Here is an 18,675-nt window from a genome sequence, read left to right on the forward strand (position 1 = left end):
TCAACCACAGCGATGAGATCTGACAGGTCAGCATTACCTAAGATGCTGAAATTCAAAACAAACCACCCCAGTCACTTCAAGTCTCATAAATTGGGTTGAATCACTGAGTGGCTGAAGAGGTAACTAAAATATTGCTGGATTGGGAATGAAATATCTGTATGGAGTAGCAGATGGAAGTAGCGGTCTTGCCTAATGGGAAGAGCACAAGACTGGGAGTCCGGAGACCTAGGTCCTAATACTGACTCCGCCACTTGCCTGCTTTGCGGCCTTTTCTCTGTGCCTCAGTTTCCTCATGTCTAAACTTATTAAACCTGTTCACCCTTTCCTCTTGGATTAGTGACCCCAAGTGGGACAGGGCCTGTGTCCGATCTGATTTATCTTCCTCAGTGTTGGACACATAATGAACACTTTAAAAATATCACATTTATTAGTAGGTACAGTAATAGCTCACTTCGAATTCACAGAAGGGGTAACATTCTACCCCCATTTAGGCAGACCCTAAAACAGACGACTCCCTGCAAGCAAATCACCAAAAGGCTTCATGTTGAGGTGCCTTGAATGAACTTCCAAATCGAACCCATTTATTTAATGGTCTTTTTAACATTGCAGTTGACTTTGGTTTTGGAGAGTGACTTTCTGAGCTAAAAGAGGGAATTATAAAAATCTTCCATGTGCCCTTCCCTTCTTTTCTCCCACTTTTATCTTCCTAAATTTCTTCCACTGTATTTTTTTCTCTTACAATTAACATCTCCCTTTTGTTCTCTGAATCTCTTCTCAACACTCATTTTTGTCTATAAAACCGTCATTTGTTCGTTTGATAGCGGATGGTGAGTTGGCTGTGTTGAACCTTTACAAGCCACAGCAATCTTTAGCCACCTGCCTTTCCCTGAGGATTTGAATGTGGCTTTACCCTGTATTCTGGTCCCACCCAACTGCCTAATTTTGATGTTGAGACTTGCTGGCCAAGATCCAAATCATTTTTGATCTGTTTAATAATACATTAATTTTATTTTGTATTTGTCTATTTAATTACCTTCTTGGGAAGAAAGTTGCCAAACAGCTAATTGGGTGTAGCTTATCTCTTGAACTAATTCCGTTTTTTTAGAAAATTAATATCGCTAATGTAATGTTTCATGCAAGAGTAGCAGTAGGATATAAATAAAACATCTTGAAGTGTTTTCTCCAAATAAAGTTCCTTTGGGGAAATGCAAAATACAAAAATACAGCCTAGTGGATAAAGACTAGTTACTAATCATTAGCTCTCATTACCATTATAGATTAAAAAATGGCTTCCTTTCCATCTGGCTCAATTATTCATAAATCACTCTGGATATGACACTGTTTGAAAAACTCTGCACAATGATATGGCAAATGGCATGCAGTGGAAAACACGAACAAGGGAGGCTATTGACAAAATAATTCTTCTGACTTTTTTTTTTTAAAAAAAGGCCCTACTCATGTGCAAATACATTAGTATTGTCTGCTGATTCACTTTTTCAGACAGAGACCCGCTGATTATTGTAATTTGACAAAAATAAAAGATCCTCCTAATAAGTCAGAGGGCATGGAAGATTTTTAACTACTACACCTCACTTATGCATGGATTTTTCTTGGAATTCTCTAAGCCCAGAAATCCATAATTCCCAGAACTGTGAAAAATCGATCAAGGATATTTATTAAGCACTTACTCTGTGCAGAGCACTGTACTAAGCACTTGGGAGAGTACAGTGCAGTTGTAGGCACAATCCCTGCTCCCTAGGAGCTTCCAGTCTAACGGGGGGGACAGACATCAAAATAAATTACAGGTAAGGTAAGTAACTGAATATAGGGATATGTACACAAGTGCTGAGAGGGAAGGGATGGGGGAGGCACATTCTACATTTCATAAAACCTGTTAACAATGCACTCAATTTATAACATCCTGTACTTCTAATAAAGCAGTTTACAATGTATTGCATTTGTACAAGACGCTGGTCTCCACTTTCACAAGCTCCCCGTTAGGTCAGCAGAGGGGCCTTGTCACCCCATTTTCCAGGTGGGGATCTGGGATCCACAGAGATTAAATGAATTGCTCAATTTAGCACCTCGACCGGCTCTAGGATCAATTCTTCCAGCTGTCGATTCAGTGGTCTTTCACTAGACCTTCCAACCCTTGCTCTTTGACACCAGAGAGCAAATCAAGCAAACAGTTCCTCAGGCTTCATTAAAATCTCAGCCTTAAAAAACAGAAGTGGCGACTATGCTTTCTTCTCCCTGTTGACTTGCCAGGTTTTCCACCCTTTTTCCTCATTTTTTACTCTTCTCAATCCTGTCAATATTTCCTAGTCGAATGGATTCTTTCTCTCTTCCCCATCAGCTCTTTTGGTTTCCCTCTCTTCCATTCTCTCCTAACATCGGAGTAATTGTCACGTTCACGGTCAGCTGTTCACTAACATCGTCACTATCGTTATCTACTGGGGCTTATGGTAGGGAGAACTCAGCTTTAGACGCTCAGGAACATGCAGTATACGACGGTCCCAGCAATCGGGCTTACATTCTAATGGGGGAGACCAGTGACCATGAGTTGCCAAGCATATACAACAGGCGAAAAGCAGGTGCACAGAAGCAAAAACAGAGTTGATAAAAAAGTAAAAAATTAAATAAATTATAAGTACAGAGATCCCCTCAGTTAGCATTCTTAATTAGTTCCGTGAAAACAGAGCATTAAAGCAAAAGAGTGCTAAGGAAAGTGTAGTTTCCCATAGGAAAAATGTAAAGTGCATTAATGCATTCCCAGGAGCCAAAACACTGACCAAGCAATATAAATATTTTGAAAACAGTGGTTAAAAACCCATTTTAGCTAACACTGTTTAGTAACATGTGTGATCAAATTCGATGTAAACACGTACCCAAAGATCACAGATCATGAATTTCAAATACTTAACGTTTACAGATTTACAAACTTGAGAAAAATCTGAGGACATCCCAGGCCGCTTTCGCCACATGTTCACTGATTGTCTTCGGCCTTGATGGTCATGCAATCAAAGCTTCCCTCATCGTGTGAAGCGGAGCAGGCGGTGGCTCCAGAAGTTGAAGGTATCGTTGCATCTGTGGTCGACAGAGGTCGGCTTCCTGGAGCTCGGAGCAGAAGTGAATCAAACTTCCCTTGCCTTTTAGCCTTTTTCCTTTCTGCCTGCAGCTCTTTGTAGCAGTTGACCGCACTGTGCAAAGCTCTGATGACGGCGGCGCTTCGGTCCACGTTCGGATCATTTTCTGAGAAAATGGAACACGCCTCTTCCAGAAGCTCGAACGCCCGCCCAAGGTGTGCTGTGGTTAAGGTCCTGGCTGGGGCCTCTTCGTCGCTGTGACTGGGCCGACCTTCCTCCAGAGCTCTCTGTTGATCCATGCTCACCAGATCCTCGTCCGACAGTTCCTCCTGGTGAGACTCGATCAATTCGTCAATGTCGGAAGGCTCTAGGTCCCCCATGCCGAGTCTCTTTCCCAAGGCGACGATGTTCTCTCGGACGGCTTGCAGAGTCTGGTCAAAGCCTTCGAACTCTGGCACGCAATCGCTCCACAACCTTTGCCACGCCCCATTCATGGCTCGGGAGGTGATTTCATCCCAGGAACTTGCGATGTTCTCAACGGCGTGTCTGATATTGTAGTCCTTCCAAAATTCAGGAAGGGAAAGCGCCTTCTCCCCGTCAGCTGCTCTGACCGCCTGCTCAAAGGTTTGGTGGGTGTAACGAGCCTTGAAATCTGCAATGACCCCCTGGTCCATGGGCTGCAGAATGGAGGCGGTGTCTGGAGGGAGGAAGATGACTTTAACATCCTGGCTGAGGTCATCGAGGGTGGTTGGATGCCCTGGGCTACTATCAAGGAGCAGCAGAGCCTTGTGGGCAAGGTTATTTTTGGCACAGTACATCTTCACAGCTGGGCAAAAGTAAGACGTGAACCAGTTTTCAAACACCACTCGCGTGATCCTTGCTTTCCTATTGGCTTTCCACAGCACGGGTAAGAAACTTTTGGAAAACCCTCTGAGAGCCACCGGGTTCTCGGAATGGTAAACGACGAGCGGCTTCAGCTTGAAGTCGCCAGCCGCGTTGCCTCCGACCAAGAGCGTCAAGCGATCCTTCGATACCTTGAAGCCCGGAGTCATCTTTTCTTTCACAGAGATATACGTCCTCCGGGGCATCCTTTTCCAATAGAGGCCCGTCTCGTCTACGTTGAACACCTGCCGCGGGCCGTAGCCTTCCTCCGCTATCAGTTTGGCCAAGGTTCGTTTAAAGGCAGTGGCGCCTTCGGCGTTGAGACCGGCCCCCTCGCCGCTCCCGGCAACGTTATGCAGCTGAGCCCGACGATTGAACCTGTCGAACCAACCCTGGCTGGCCTTGAATTCATCCACCGTGGAACCTTTGGGCAGGTCCCTCTGCAGGCGTTCGTGCAGACTCCGCGCCTTGGCCTGAATGCTTAAGAAACTCAGCGGTATCCGCCGCCTCGTCTGCTCTTCGATCCAAATACTAAGCAATCGCTCCATATCGACCATTATCGGAGGCCGGGCTCTGCTCAGTTTAGCCGCGGTGAGCGGGGTGGTGGTCTTCCCGAATTCCCGGATTTTAGCCGCATTCCTAATAATCGTCCTCACTGTTGACCCCGCCAAACCGAAAGCTTTACACACGTCGATCTGACGCTCACCGGAGTCCAGACACTTGAGCACGTCTAGTTTCACGGCCAGGCTTAAGCTCTTGCGGTGCTTCTTTTCTGCACTGGCCATGGAAGCTTTGGTAACACGCTTTGAGGTCATGGTGTACCTGGCCGGGGGGGAGGTCACTTCAGTGTAAACACGGCGGTGGGTGGTGTGTGGCGACACTGCCCACGGGACCCGGGTAGGACCGAGCCCTGAGCGGAGTGCATGTGCAGCGAAACCAGAGGGGATCCACGAGGCGGGATATCCTTAACATGTGATTACGAGACAAACCCCGTCCTGAAAGAACGCAAAATGGAACGTGTTAAGGGGGAGGATTCCCGGAACGAAAAACAGACAAGAGACTTGAGTGCTGAGCGTGGCTGATGGACTGATGGGATCGGGAGGGTGGGAATTAAACCTGAAGCGTGAAGGCAGGGAAAGGATGTGCTTTAGGGGATTTGATGGAGGAGGGAGGCCCGTGCAGGGAGAAGGGAGTGAGAAGCTTTCCTGCTCTCTTTCTTCAGGGATATCATGGGATTTGGTTTCAGTCAGCACATCCTGTCAGGGATGCGGTGAAGGGTGAAGGCAAAAACTCATCCCAGTTTCATAAAGAACAGCTACTCCATCCAGTCTGGAAGAAATGATGGCTTCAGACCTGTTCTGTGTCTGTGCTGGGCTGCTTTTTCACAAAGGGACATGGAGATTTGGCAATGATCTATTTCGTTTGATCAGTGTGGGGAAGATGAATCACATAAACCAGGGCCAAAGTGGATTTTTTTCACCTGAATTATCCCACAGAATGTCTTTCACCAGGCTGAAAATTCTACTTCGAGCCAGTGTGACTAAACAAGACCATGAACAAATCTCTACTTCATCCACTGCTCAAAGGGACTGGATATAAACTGAAATTGAAGGTGGCATTCTACGTTTACCGTAGAAATGAGTATTATTCTCAGACTGAATTTTCCATAGAATTTCTATTTAGTCTCAGTTCTAGGTAAGGCAAGCCAGCTGACCCCATCCTAACTTTGATGGCGCTTTTGGGCAGTGAGAAGGCAACTCTATTATGCACCTCTAGTCCAACCTCCAAACCTGTTGACACTTAGCAGTCCTGGGATTTCCAATTTGAAAATCCAAAAGCCCCAGAGACAGCATCTGGGTGGTGGGACATCAGCATACTCCCCAAGGTCCAAGGAGGTTAGCAAGAGATGGGTGAGGGGAAGGGGGGGGGCCACTCCAGGAAATAATAACAATAATAATTTTGGCATTTATTATGCACTTATGATGGGCCAAGCGCTGTGCTAAGCACTGGGGTAGATACAGGATAATCAGGTTGGACACAGGCCCTATCCCACATGGGGCTCACAGCCTAAGTAGAAGGGAGTAAGATTTAATTTACAGATTAAAATTTACAGATTACAGATGAGGAGGCTGAGGCCCACAGAAGTTAAATGACCTGCCCAAGTTCACAAAACAGGCAAGGATCAGAACTGGGATTAGAACCCAGGTCCTCTGACTCCCAGGCCCATGCTCTTTCCAGTAGGCCACACTGCTTCCCCTATACTAGCAACTGGATGGACTCTCTGGCCAATCGCAAAGCATCCACAGGAAGTATATTTCAAAAATCTGCTGCCTCATCTCTACAAACTTAAATTAGCTTTTCCCAGGAGTACCAGGTTCAAGCACAATAAAAAATGCCCTCACTTCCAACATCCTGCAGCTGGACTGAAAACCAAGATGAATAGCAATGGTCATTTTTTGTTCACCACAGTCACTGTGATTTAGGACTTCTCAATCAATTAATCAATCAATGGAATTTATTGAGTGCTTACCGTGTGCAGAGCACTGTATTATATACTTAGGAGAGTTCAAAACAACCGAGCTGGTAGACACATGCCCTGACCACGAGCTTACAGATTAGAGCAAAAGCCAGACATTAAAATCAATTATGGAGATGCAAATCCAAATCCTTCTCTAAACACCATAAACTGATATCTCTTTCTCTCATGCTTAGCCAGATTCTTCTCTTCTCTATCTCAAACAGTAGGTGGCACAAAAGTTACACGAAAAAGCTAAAAATGAGTCGTGGAAAAAAGACTGATGTTAAAACACAAGGTAAAAAGTTCTTTCTGATCCGAGCCTAATGTGATTATCTGGTATTTATTCCAGCACTTCATAAATACCATAACTATCTTTCATCTTCTTGCACCGTTCTCTTTTCAGTGTCCTCTGAACGTATTCCCAGGCTTGACCTTTATTCCTCTCTTCTTTCCTCTATTTTATGCAATTTAATTCACTGTGATTAATGGCAGCTGGGGAGTCGGTGCTCTTCCTGGGTAATGGCCTGAGGGAAAATTAAGTTAGAAAACTGAAATGAATAGCAGAAGGTGAGGGTCCCAGCAGTAATGAGTAAGGAGTAGCAAGGCCGTGCGGGAGGGTTGATGGGAACTGCATTCCACCACTTTGCTTCTTCTTTTGAAGCTGTCATTGCTTGAATCAATTGGAGACCATTACCCCCTCCCACCATGGCCCTCTACACCCCAACAAACAGACGATGGAAGCAGGAATGACAGGACAAATGGTGTAACTCACCTCCTCCAAGAGGCCTTCCCAGACTGAGCTTCCCCTTTTTCCTCTGCTCCCCCTCCGCCCTCTGCTCCCTCCCCCTTTTCCCCTTCACCTCCTCTCAGCTAAGCACCCTTTCCCTCTGCTCCTCTCCCTCGCCCCCTCAACACCCTTCTCATTTGTCTATCTTTTTATTACCCTATTTATTTTGTTAATGAGGTGTCCATCCCCTTGATTCCATTTTTGTGATTATGTTGTCTTGTTTTTGTCCATCTGTTTCTCCCGATTAGACTGTAAACCCATCATTGGGCAGGGATTGTCTCTATCTGTTGCCAAATTGTACATTCCAAGCGCTTAGTGCAGTGCTCTGCACACAGTAAGCGCTCAATAAATACTATTGAATGAATGAATGAAAGTAACAGTACAACCACTCCCAGCCTCGATAATAATGATAATAATGATGGTATTTGTGAAGCGCTTACTGTGTGTCAAGAACTGTTCTAAGCGCTGGGGTAGATACAAACTAATCAGGTTGGACAGAGTCCAGGTCCCACATGGACTCGCAGTTTTAATCCTCATTTTATCGATGAGGTAATTGAGGCTCATAGAAATCAAGTGACTTGCCTATGGTCACACAGCGGACAAGGGCTGGAACTAGGATTAGAACCCAGGTCCTTCTGACTCCCAAGCCCGTGCTCTAGCCACTAGGCCACACCAGGGTGCTAGGTATCTATGCTCTCAGCAAAGTTCACAAAGCCATCTGAATTGGATTGGAGGTGTTGTACCTGAACCTCCAGGGAGTAGGAAGTCCCTAGTTTCTAATCCTGGCTCTAGCACTTGTCTGCTGTGTGACTTTGGGCAAGTCTCTTAAGTTCTCGGTGCCTCAATTACCTCATCTGTAAAACGGGGATTAAAACTCTGAACCTCATGTGGGACAAAGACTGTGTCCAACCTGATTATACCTACCCCAGTGCTTAGTATGGTGTCTTGCACATAGTATTCATTCTTTCAACAGTATTTATTGAGCACTTACTATGTGCAGAGCACTGTACTAAGCACTTGGAATCTACAATTCGGCAACAGATAGAGACAATCCCTGCCCAATGACTGGCTCACCGTAAGTGCTTAACAAATAACCACAAATAAATAAATAAGGCTCCAACTTCACTCGTGATGCAAGCAAGGAGCTGCTTAAAGCCAATAGATCAATCAATTTACCAAGTGCCCACTGTGTACAGAGCACTGTACTACGTGCTTGGAAGAGTACAATGTGTTAGAGTCAGTAGATATGATTCCTGCCCACAAAGGGATTTCAGTCTAGAGGGGATTAGGAGAGCACCAGGCAGAAACAGAGGTGTTTGACTTCTCAAAAGCCGCCCCGCTTCCCACCAGATCTAAAGGGTCGCTCTCTGTTGCCGAATTGCACATTCCAAGTGCTTAGTACAGTGCTCTGCACATAGTAAGCGCTCAATAAATACTACTGAATGAATGAATACAGGACTTCTGAGCCCCCCAAGCCCTAATTTTAGCCCTGCACTTTGGATATTTGCTTGGGGGCAAAACATTCAATCTTATTTATTGAGCAATTACTGTGTGCAGAGCACTGTACTATGAGCTTGGGAAAGTACAATACAACAATAAACAGTGACATTCCCTGCCCACAGTGAGCTCACAGTCTAGAGTGGGGAAGACAGGCATCAATACAAGTAAATAAAATTACAGATATATATATATATGCTTTGGGGTTGGGAGCAGGGAAGCGTAAAGGGATAAATAAAATTACAGATATGAACATAAGTGCTTTGGGGCTGGGAGCGGCGCAGAAGGGAGTGAGAGATGAGGAAAGGTGTGATGAAAGAAAAATAAAGAGACTAAATGGAGAAGGAAAAGCAACAGTTTGATTCTGTCCAAACCACTGAGAAATTTTAAGGGAAAAAGGAGACCCGCTCATGTCTCTGGCTTTCTCTTTGGTGTTGCCATCCCCCAGTTCCAAGCCAACGGAAAATGATAATGAAACCAAAAAGTGACCCTAGTACCACCTGCTGCTTCTGAGAAGCAATGAAGCACCTGCTACCTCATTCATTCAAGTCTTTGCGGTTCATGAAACAATCGGCTTTTTTAGGCTTCCACCACTGATTTTTTGGCATATTCCAAGCCGATGTTTCTGGTTACAGGCTGTTTGATTCATTCAATCATCTTTATTGAGCGCTTACTGTGTGCAGTGCACTGTACAAATGCTTGGGAGAGTACATTACAACAATAAACAGTCACATTCCCTGCCCTCAACGAGCTTACAGTCTAGAAGGGGGGAGACAGACATCAATACAAATAAATAAAATAAAATTACAAAAACATCCATAAGTGTTGTGGGGCTGGGAGAGGGGAAGAGCAAAGGGAGCAAGACAGGGCAGTGCAGAAGGGAGTGGGAGATGAGGAAAAGTGGGGCTCAATCTAGGAAAGCCTCTTGGGGGAGATGTGCCTTCAATACGGCTTTGAAGAGGGTGAGAGTAATTGTCAGATTTGAGGAGGGAGAGCGTTGCAGGACTTGGGCTAGGGGTCGGTGGCCAGACAGGTGAAATCAAGGCACAGTGAGAAGATGAGCACTAGAAGAGTAAAGTGTGTGGGCTGGGTTGTAGATGCAGAGAAGCAAGGTGCAGTAGGAAGAGGCGAGGGGGTTGAGTGCTTTAAATCTAATGGTGAGGAGTGTTTGTTTGATGTGGAGGTGGATGGGCAACCACTGGAGCTTTTTGAGCAAGGTGATATGTCCTGAATGTTTTTATAGAAAAATGATCCAGGTAGCAGAAGGAGATATGGGCCGCAGTTGGGAGAGACTGGAGCTGGGAGGTCAGCAAGGAGGCTGATGCAGTAATCCAGATGAGATATGATGAGTGACTGTATCAAAGTGGTAGCTATCTGGATGGTGAAGGGAGGATTTTAGCGATGTGGTGAAGGTGGGAGCGACGGGATGTAGTGATGGATTGATTATGTGGGTTGAATGACAGAGAGGAGTCAAGGATACCACCAAGGTTATGGGCTTGTGAGACAGGAAGGATAGTGGTGCCATCGACAGGGATCGGGAAGTCAGGGGAGGACAGATGACAGACGGAGGGTAAAGCCCTCTATTCCCCTCTAGACTGTAAGTGTGTAAGCCCCTCTAAACTGTAAGCCCGTTGTGGGCAGGGAATGCGTCTATTGCTATACCATACTCTCCCAAGTGCTTAGTAAAATGCTCTGGACATAGTAAGTGCTCAATAAATACAATTGACTGATTGACTCTATTCAAAAGTTTACAAATAAAAAATAATAATAATAATGTTGGTATTTGTTAAGTGCTTACTATGTGCAGAGCACTGTCCTAAGCACTGGGGTAGATACAGGGTAATCGGGTTGTCCCACATGAGGCTCACAGTTAATCCCCATTTTACAGATGAGGTAACTGAGGCACAGAGAAGTGAAGTCACTTGCCCACAGTCACACAGCTGACAAGTGGCAGAGCCAGGATTCAAACCCATGACCTCTGACTCCCAAGCCCGGGCTCTTTCCACTGAGCCACACTGCTTCTCACTGTAATGGCCGCTCTGGAGCAGGGCTCAGGGACATCACCCCTTCTTTCCGCAGAGCCCGCCACAGTCCAATAGAGCTGACGGTTCAGCTACGTGGGCTGACTTTAGACAGTGCTATTTTATGGGCGGCATCTAGGCACGTTTTATTGCTTTGTTGGGCTGTTCTCTGACTATACAGCCCAGTCCGATTTCCTTGTCCGTATTTAACGAGTACTCAGTGATTAAGATGGCAGCGAGCACTATCAGAGAATTGAAAGTTCTGGGATTCCTCAGCAAGGCCTAGTAGGAAAGCAGTCCGCGCTAATGGAAAGTGCACAAGCTGTGAGTCAGTGGATGTGGGTTCTAATCCCAGCTCTGCCATTTAGGTGCTGCGCGAACTCGGGCAAGTCACTTCACTTTTCTGTGCCTTCAGTTTCCTGATATGCACAAGGGGATGAAATACTTGTTATTTCCCCCATCTTCATTCATTCATTCATTCAATAGGATTTATTGAGCGCTTCCTATGTGCACAGCACTGTACTAAGCACTTGGAATGTACAAATCGGTAACAGATAGAGACAGTCCCTGTCCTTTGACGGGCTTACAGTCTAATTGGGGGAGACAGACAGACAAGAACAATGGCAATAAATAGAATCAAGGGGAAGAACATCTCATTAAAACAATAGCAAATAAATAGAATCTTGGACAGTCAGCACTCTTTAGGACAGGGATTGTGTTCAACCTGAATATTCTGTATCTCCCCCGGTGCTTAGTACAATGTTCGGCACATATTGTTAATGCCCGTCTCTCCCCTCTAGACTGTAAGCTCATTGTGGGCAGGGAACATTTCTACCAACTATACTGTTTCGTTCTCTCCCAAGCAGTGTGGACTAGTGAGTACAGAATGGGCCTGGGAGCCACAGAACCCGGGTTCTAATCTTAGCTCCACCACTTACCTGCTGTGTAACTCTGGCCAAGTCACTTCACTTCTCTGTGCCTCAGTTTCCTCAACTGCAAAACAGGGAATCAAAACCTGTTCTACCCCCTACTTAGACTGTGAACCCCATTTGGGACAGGGACTGTGACCCACCTGATTAACTTGCATTTCCCCAGCACTTAGAAAAGTGCTTGACTCATAGTAAGTGCTTAATAAATACCAGAAAAAAGTACTTAGTACAGTCTCTGCACACAGTAAGTATCAGATGATGACAGTTAGGGCTTAACAAGTATTATCAATGTTATTATTATTGTGCAAATAGCACATATATTTTCCCTGTGGAAAGGCTTCTGAACTACACTTCTAGCACCTAATAAATTCTAGATTCTAACCAAGTCCCTGACTCATCTAAAAATAATTTTGAATTCAAAATCACTAGGATAGAATTTCTTTCTTAAACAGAAGTAGTAGTGTGGCCTAGTGGGGAGAGAACAGGCCTGAGAGTCAGAGGACCTGGGTTCTATTCCCAACTCCACCAATTGTCTGTGGTGTGACTGTGGGCAAGTCATGTAACTTCTCTGCTGTGCCTCAATTACTTCATCTGAAAAAGGGGAATCGAGACTTTGAGTGCCGTGTCGGACACGGACTGTGTCCAACTTGATTATCTTGTATCTACCCTGGAGCTTAATGGAAGCAGCCTGGCTTAGTGGAAAGAGCCTGGGCTTGGGAGTCAGAGGACATGGGTTCTAATCACACCTAAGCCACTGTCTGCTGTATGACCTTGGGCAAGTCACTTACCTTCTCTATGCTTCAGTTCCCTCATCTGGAAAATGGGGATTAAGACTGTGAGCCCCATGTGGGACAACTTGATGACCTTGTATCTACTCCAGTGCTTAGAACAGTGCTTGGCACGTAGTAAGCGCTTAACAAATACCATCGTCATTATTATTACAGCACCTGCCAGATAATAAACATTTAACAAATACAATTTAAAACAAAACAAAAAACAGGAGAGCACGCTTTTAAGATATTTCCTTCATAAATTTTGCCTCTAATTCTAAAACCTAATACTAGGTGAGCAGGAACTAGTTATAATTTTAATTCTGTGTTTACTAAACAACCGTTGTAAAATTTGAGAAATATTACAAATAATGAGTCTGACTATAGACCCAAAGACTGTAAGCTCAATGTGCGCAGGGAATGAGTTTGTTTATTGTTGAATTGTACTCTGCCAAGCTTTTCATACAGTGCTCCACACACAGTAAGCACTCAATAAATATGACTGAATGAACGAATCAAAGTGAAACACTCAAATACCACTGATTGTCTATGGTTCTGCCTGGAAGTCAGAAGGTCATGGGTTCTAATCCTGGCTCCCCACTTCTCTGCTGTATGACCTTAGGCAAGTCATTTCACTTCTCCATGCTTCATTTCCTTCATCTGTAAAATGGGGATTGAGACTGTGAGCCTCACGTGGGACAGGGTCTGTGTCCAACCTGATCTGCTCGTATTCACCCCAGTGCTTAGTTCAGTGCTTGGCATATAGTAAGCACGTAATAACTACCGCAATTCTTTTATTATAATGTTCCTTGGTGGCTGAAAAATCACCTGCAAGCCGGTGTTGCTCCCTTCAGGAGGGAAAGAGAACTGTCAGAAGATAGCAGAAATGGCCTCCCTGACAAACCATCCAAAGTTCTTCTGCACTGGTGCTCCTATGCCGCTGATCAAAACCCTGAGACTCACCTGGCTGCGGCGAGCCAGGGCTCAGCCTATAGTTGGGCCCAAGCGGCCATTTCTGCCCCCTACAGCTCTACCTTATGGTAGAACTTTGTTAAGTGGTTTCCACTAGACTCTGCCATCTGGCTCCGGGGGGCTGAGCTGCTGGGACCAGGCAAAAACTCGGTCAAAACAGAGAATCCTGTAAGGGCAGAGAGACAGAGGGAGACATAGAGAGGACCATCTCCCTTCCACATCCAAGAAGTCCATGGCTCACGTCCCCCCAAAAATGAAAAGGAGACTCATTATTACCCAGCATTTCCAGAAAACCCTATTTGCAGTGTGCCATCATCCAATCACACCCCTGGGATGGTTCGGTTTTACTGTCTCCATTATGCAGATGGAGATCCTGCAGAAGGGAAAGTTTGAGTGCTACAAAGAACCACAAACCGAGCTTCTAAAAACCCAATGCCTGACCTAGTGTTTAGTTCATCATGCTACAAGAATAAACTGTGTTTGTCCTGAAAATGGGGCCTGAGACTGTGAGTCCTATGGGGGACAGTTCCCCAGATGAACTGATGTTCTGAAAGCAAAATCACTGAGTATATTTCTCTCAGTGCCCTCTCAGGTTCCGGTGGCTGTCATGGCCAAGGATGAGGGCAGAAGCGAATTTTGCCAAAAACTTCCTGAGCAGCTAATATTAGAATCTTAGAATAGAATTGACTATTAGAATAATATTACAATATTATTCTTTCAGCCCTTGATTTGGCAAGTATCGGGGAATGAAAACTTTCTGCTGCACCCTTTAGTGCAGCTTTCAAATGTATATTCAACTGGTAACAGGGAAGCAGCGGGGCCTAGTTGAAAGAGCATGTGCCTGGGAGCCAGAGGCATGGCTCTGCACTTGCCTGCTGTGTGACCTTGGGCAAATTACTTGACTTCTCTGTGCTTCAGTTTGTGTGACCTTGGGCAAGTCACTTAACATCTCCATGCCTCAGTTTCCTCAGCTGCAAAATGGGGGTTCAATAACCATTCTTCCTCCTCCTTAGACTGTGAGCCCCATTTGGGACAGGGATTTACTCCTACCTGATTAACTTGCATCCACTCCAGCACTTAGAACAGTGCTTGACACATAATAAACACTTAGTGAATACCATAAAAAAGTTTTTGGAACCTACAGGATTATAAATGGACCATCTATTTTATTTCTGTTGCTGTTCTTTCCTAGCACTGACTACAGATTCACTAGGAATAATCATTCCATTTATGACACAAGTAAACTATAAATTCACACCACTTTGGGCCACTTGGCTTCTGCAATAATTTGCTTGTGCCTTTACTCGTAGTATATTAATTGATACCTGAAAGTACAGAAATGATTTCTCTAGAATATTTTTCCCCAATCATATTTATGGAGCACTTACTGTGCGCAGAGCACTGTACTAAGCACCTGGGAGAGTAATCATAATACTAATAATGATGGTATTTGTTAAGCGCTTACTATGTGCCAGACATTGTTCTAATCACAGGGGTAGATACAAGATAATCAGGTTGGACACAGGTCCTGTCCCCCACAGGACTCACAGTCTCAATCCCCATTTTACAGACGAGGGAACCGAAGCACAGGGAAGTTTAGTGACTTGCCCAAGATCACGCAGCAGACGTGGCAGAGCTGAAATTGGAACCCATGACCTTCTGACTCCCAGGCTCTATCCACTAGGCCATGCTGCTACTCTGACTACAATATAACAGAGTTGGTAGACACTCCCTGCCCACAATGTGCTTAGTCTACCGGGGGAGACCGAATCCATCCCATACGCCTCTTCGGCAAGCTAACATTAAGGAGATTCACCTCATTCGTGGGCAGGCTTGGTTCTCGAAACATCACTCCCATCCCCTCAGAACAACCTCCACTAGGTTTGGACGCACTTGAAGTTTCTCTGGGTTTGCTTGGGATGGGCTGAAAAAAGCAAAAAGAGTTGGCATCAGGACCAGGGGAGGCCAAGCTGCAGAGGGGCCCAGACTCCCTGTCCTGCCTGAATCTTGTCTCTCTTCTCAGGGCACTACAGCCACCTCTTCCCTCTCCCTGCACTCAATCAATCAGTGGTATTTAATCAATTCATTCAATCAGAGAAGCAGCATGACTCAGTGGAAAGAGCCCGGCTTGGGACTCAGAGGTCATGGGTTCAAATCCCAGCTCTGCCACTTGTCAGCTGTGGGAGTGTGGGCAAGTCACTTAACTTCTCTGTGCCTCAGTTACCTAATCTATATATATATATGTTGGTATTTGTTAAGCGCTTACTATGTGCAGAGCACTGTTCTAAGCGCTGGGGTAAACACAGGGGAATCAGGTTGTCCCACGTGGGGCTCACAGTCTTAATCCCCATTTTACAGATGAGGGAACTGAGGCACAGAGAAGTTAAGTGACTTGCCCACAGTCACACAGCTGACAAGTGGCAGAGCTGGGATTTGAACTCATGAGCTCTGACTCCAAAGCCCGTGCTCTTTCCACTGTGCCACGCTGCTTCTCTAATCTGTAAAATGGGGATTAACTGTGAGCCTCTCATGGGACAACCTGATTACCCTGTACCTACCCCAGCACTTAGAACAGTGCTCTGCACATAGTAAGCACTTAACAAATACCAACATTATTATTATGTACAGAGTACTGTACTAAGCACTTGGGAGACTACAATCCAACAGAGTTAGCAGACACGTCCCCTGCATTACCAAAACTTTGGCCCAGGAATAGCCATTGGTTTACCCTAGATAGAGCTGGGCGGAAAATGGAATTTTCTGCAGGAAAATGACCTTCAAATAATATACAAGTCTTTGTAGACCCTGGACAGATATGAGTGATTGTAATACTAATAATATGATTTACTAGTAAAAGTTGAAGCCAGTCCTCTCGACCAAACACCTTTTTGCAACCAAAGATAGTCAAGAAAGGTTTGTGGGAGGATAAAACTTCAGATTTTCTAACAGTAACTGATGAAAATTGTCCTCTTGCTGAGGAAAGACAAAAGCATAAAGCTAACTTTGTAAAGACTGTCTTTTCCACAAAGGAAATGTGTCAGTGCAGCCACCACATTGCTTTTAATAATGTTGGCTTTTTTTTTCAGGGGGTTCTACTGTCCATCCTTGGACAGCTGTTACTGTTAAAAGAGCGTTATTAAAATAACGGAGGGTTGGAATGGAAACGTCCGAAAAGCCCGAAGGAAGGAGAGGGGATTTAGACAGTCACAGCCTGTATCCTCAATTCTTACTTGGGTAGGAGAGAATGAATTTTAGATTCCAGAGTTTTGAGCCTTTTTCTCTCTCTCAGTAATCTGATGGTGAATACCACACATTTCTGTTCAACAGCTGCCTCGGTCCAGCTGCAGGTGCCTTCTGCTCTGGGTGAGGGAAGTGATGCTTCTCTGCTGCATAGAACAGTGCTCAGCGCTTAGAACAGTGCTTGGCACATAGTAAGCGCTTAACAAATACCATCATCATCATTCTGGACTCCTTTGGGAAGAAAGGCAGGGTTAACAGTTTACAACATGCAGAAAGCCCTTTTAAAGGCATAATAAAGTCCCTAGACCTCAAAGGAACACTCCTGATTACCACCATCGGGCGGTACCCGAAAAGACTCCCAGATGCTGCTTTATACGGTGTTAAAAACATAGTTTTTCATTTTCACTTTGACCCAACAGGAAAATCCAAATATGAGGTGTGGCTCCACTGATCCCAATGTTAGGGCCTCTCCTTCCTCCTCCCACTCTGCCCCAACACTTATTATCCAGCCACTGCCTAAGGTAGGAAACCAAACTCCCTCCATCGAAATTTGAGGCTTAGTCGTTCCTAATGAAAGCGGAAAGACCAACAGGATAGCTGGCTGTTTTTCCCTCTTTCTGCAGTGTCTAAATGTGTGCCGGTCCAGACTGATCTGACCTTACATTCTCAGGCGGAGAAGGGAGTGGGCAGAATCCAACCTTCCCATTTTTCTTTTAAAAACCCACTTCCAGCTAGAAAGAAGGCAGATTTTTTTCCCCCTCACACCCACACAAAGAATGCATTCCACTTTAGCTGTATTTCAGATGAACTGGGTTAAAATGAGTGGCTGCCCTGAGGAATCATATATATATATATATATATATATATATATATATAGCTGGATATTGATGAATAGGGAGAGGAGGGCTTAATGGTTGATTTTTTCTCAACGTTTCGACGACATGCACTGAGGGCTGCAGACATGCCAGGGGCACACGGATCAGGATTTCGTGTCACCTGCATTGCTGTGTGCGCCCTTCCAGCCCGCAGAGGAGGAATGCATGCATGGTCCCTCACCCCCAGGTGTATAACCCCCCCCCCCAAAAAAACACACGGGACAGACACAAGGAGGAACATGCTACGTTAGAGATGAAGGGGAGGGAAAAAATAAGCACCTCACGAAGGAGCCGTTCATACTTGAGGGGGTTGGGAAGGGACCCATTCACCTGGTGGCACATTCACGTGGCCTTCGCTGAGGAGCGCCAGCGCGCAGGCGCAGACGGGCGGCCGGCGCTCCGGGGACTCGGTCCCTCGGCGGGGCGCGCGCGCGCGCACTCGAGAGCGGTCTCAGAGCGCGCGCGCGCGCGCGCCCCCCTTCCCAACGCACGGCGGAGCCGCGGGCTGTCGCGCAGGCGCACTCTTCTCCGCCGCGTTGCCCTAGCGACCGCACCTGCGCTCTGCGCCTGCGCACACCCCGCCGGCCGCCCCCCCCCCCCCCCCCCCGTCAAGCCGGGAATTCCCCTGCCCCCGTCCTCAGTGAGTAGCTGCCCCACCTCCTCCTCGACGCGCCCTCTCTCCGGGGGGAGGGGGGCGGGGAAGGGTGGGGACCCCTGGGAGGGGGCCGGGTTCGGGGCGAGGGGAGAGGCGGGGCTTCCGGAATCATCTAAGATGATGATGGTATTTGTTAAGCGCTTACTCTGTGCCAAGCACTGTTCTAAGCGCTGGGGGAGATACAAGGTCATCAGGTTGTCCCACGTGGGGCTCACAGTATCTGTGCCCCCGCTCCAAGCCCCTCCTACCTCGACAACTGCCCTGCCTCCTGCTGCCCCCGTACCCCCACTCCCTGCCCATCCCTTGCCTTCCCTTTCCCTCTTTCCCCTCCCCCCGTTCTTGCCGGCTCTTTGCCATCCCCTTTTGCACCCCCTGCCTCCTAGCTCCCCTCCTCCCCACCCTCCTGCAGTCCTCCCCCCACCCCCAGCTCAGCCCACTCCTCT

At 46.3% G+C, this 18,675-nt stretch overlaps 1 protein-coding gene across 4 annotated transcripts; it reads right to left on the minus strand.

Moving 5' to 3' along the window:
- Positions 1 to 403: 403 nt before the first annotated feature.
- On the minus strand, positions 404 to 17,962 carry TIGD1 (tigger transposable element derived 1). 4 transcript variants are annotated; one of them, XM_007666917.3, is made up of 7 exons: positions 17,857 to 17,962; positions 16,693 to 16,933; positions 15,279 to 15,386; positions 13,739 to 13,835; positions 13,454 to 13,628; positions 6,850 to 7,010; positions 404 to 4,963 (listed from the first exon to the last, which is right to left on the minus strand). In XM_007666917.3, the coding sequence occupies exon 7, from the start codon at positions 4,781 to 4,783 to the stop codon at positions 2,987 to 2,989; it is 1,797 nt and encodes a 598-aa protein (XP_007665107.1). In that variant the 5' UTR covers positions 4,784 to 4,963; positions 6,850 to 7,010; positions 13,454 to 13,628; positions 13,739 to 13,835; positions 15,279 to 15,386; positions 16,693 to 16,933; positions 17,857 to 17,962; the 3' UTR covers positions 404 to 2,986. The 4 variants fall into 4 exon arrangements, 3 of the variants coding, with proteins under 3 accessions (XP_007665107.1, XP_028914486.1, XP_007665108.1); XM_029058653.2 differs by lacking the exons at positions 13,454 to 13,628; positions 13,739 to 13,835; XR_003757009.2 differs by lacking the exons at positions 404 to 4,963; positions 6,850 to 7,010; positions 13,454 to 13,628; positions 13,739 to 13,835 and adding an exon at positions 12,629 to 12,667.
- Between the last annotated feature and the right edge of the window lie 713 nt (positions 17,963 to 18,675).

The sequence above is a fragment of the Ornithorhynchus anatinus genome, chromosome 2 (genome assembly GCF_004115215.2).
Source record: "Ornithorhynchus anatinus isolate Pmale09 chromosome 2, mOrnAna1.pri.v4, whole genome shotgun sequence".
In the NCBI taxonomy this organism is placed as follows: Eukaryota; Metazoa; Chordata; class Mammalia; order Monotremata; family Ornithorhynchidae; genus Ornithorhynchus; species Ornithorhynchus anatinus.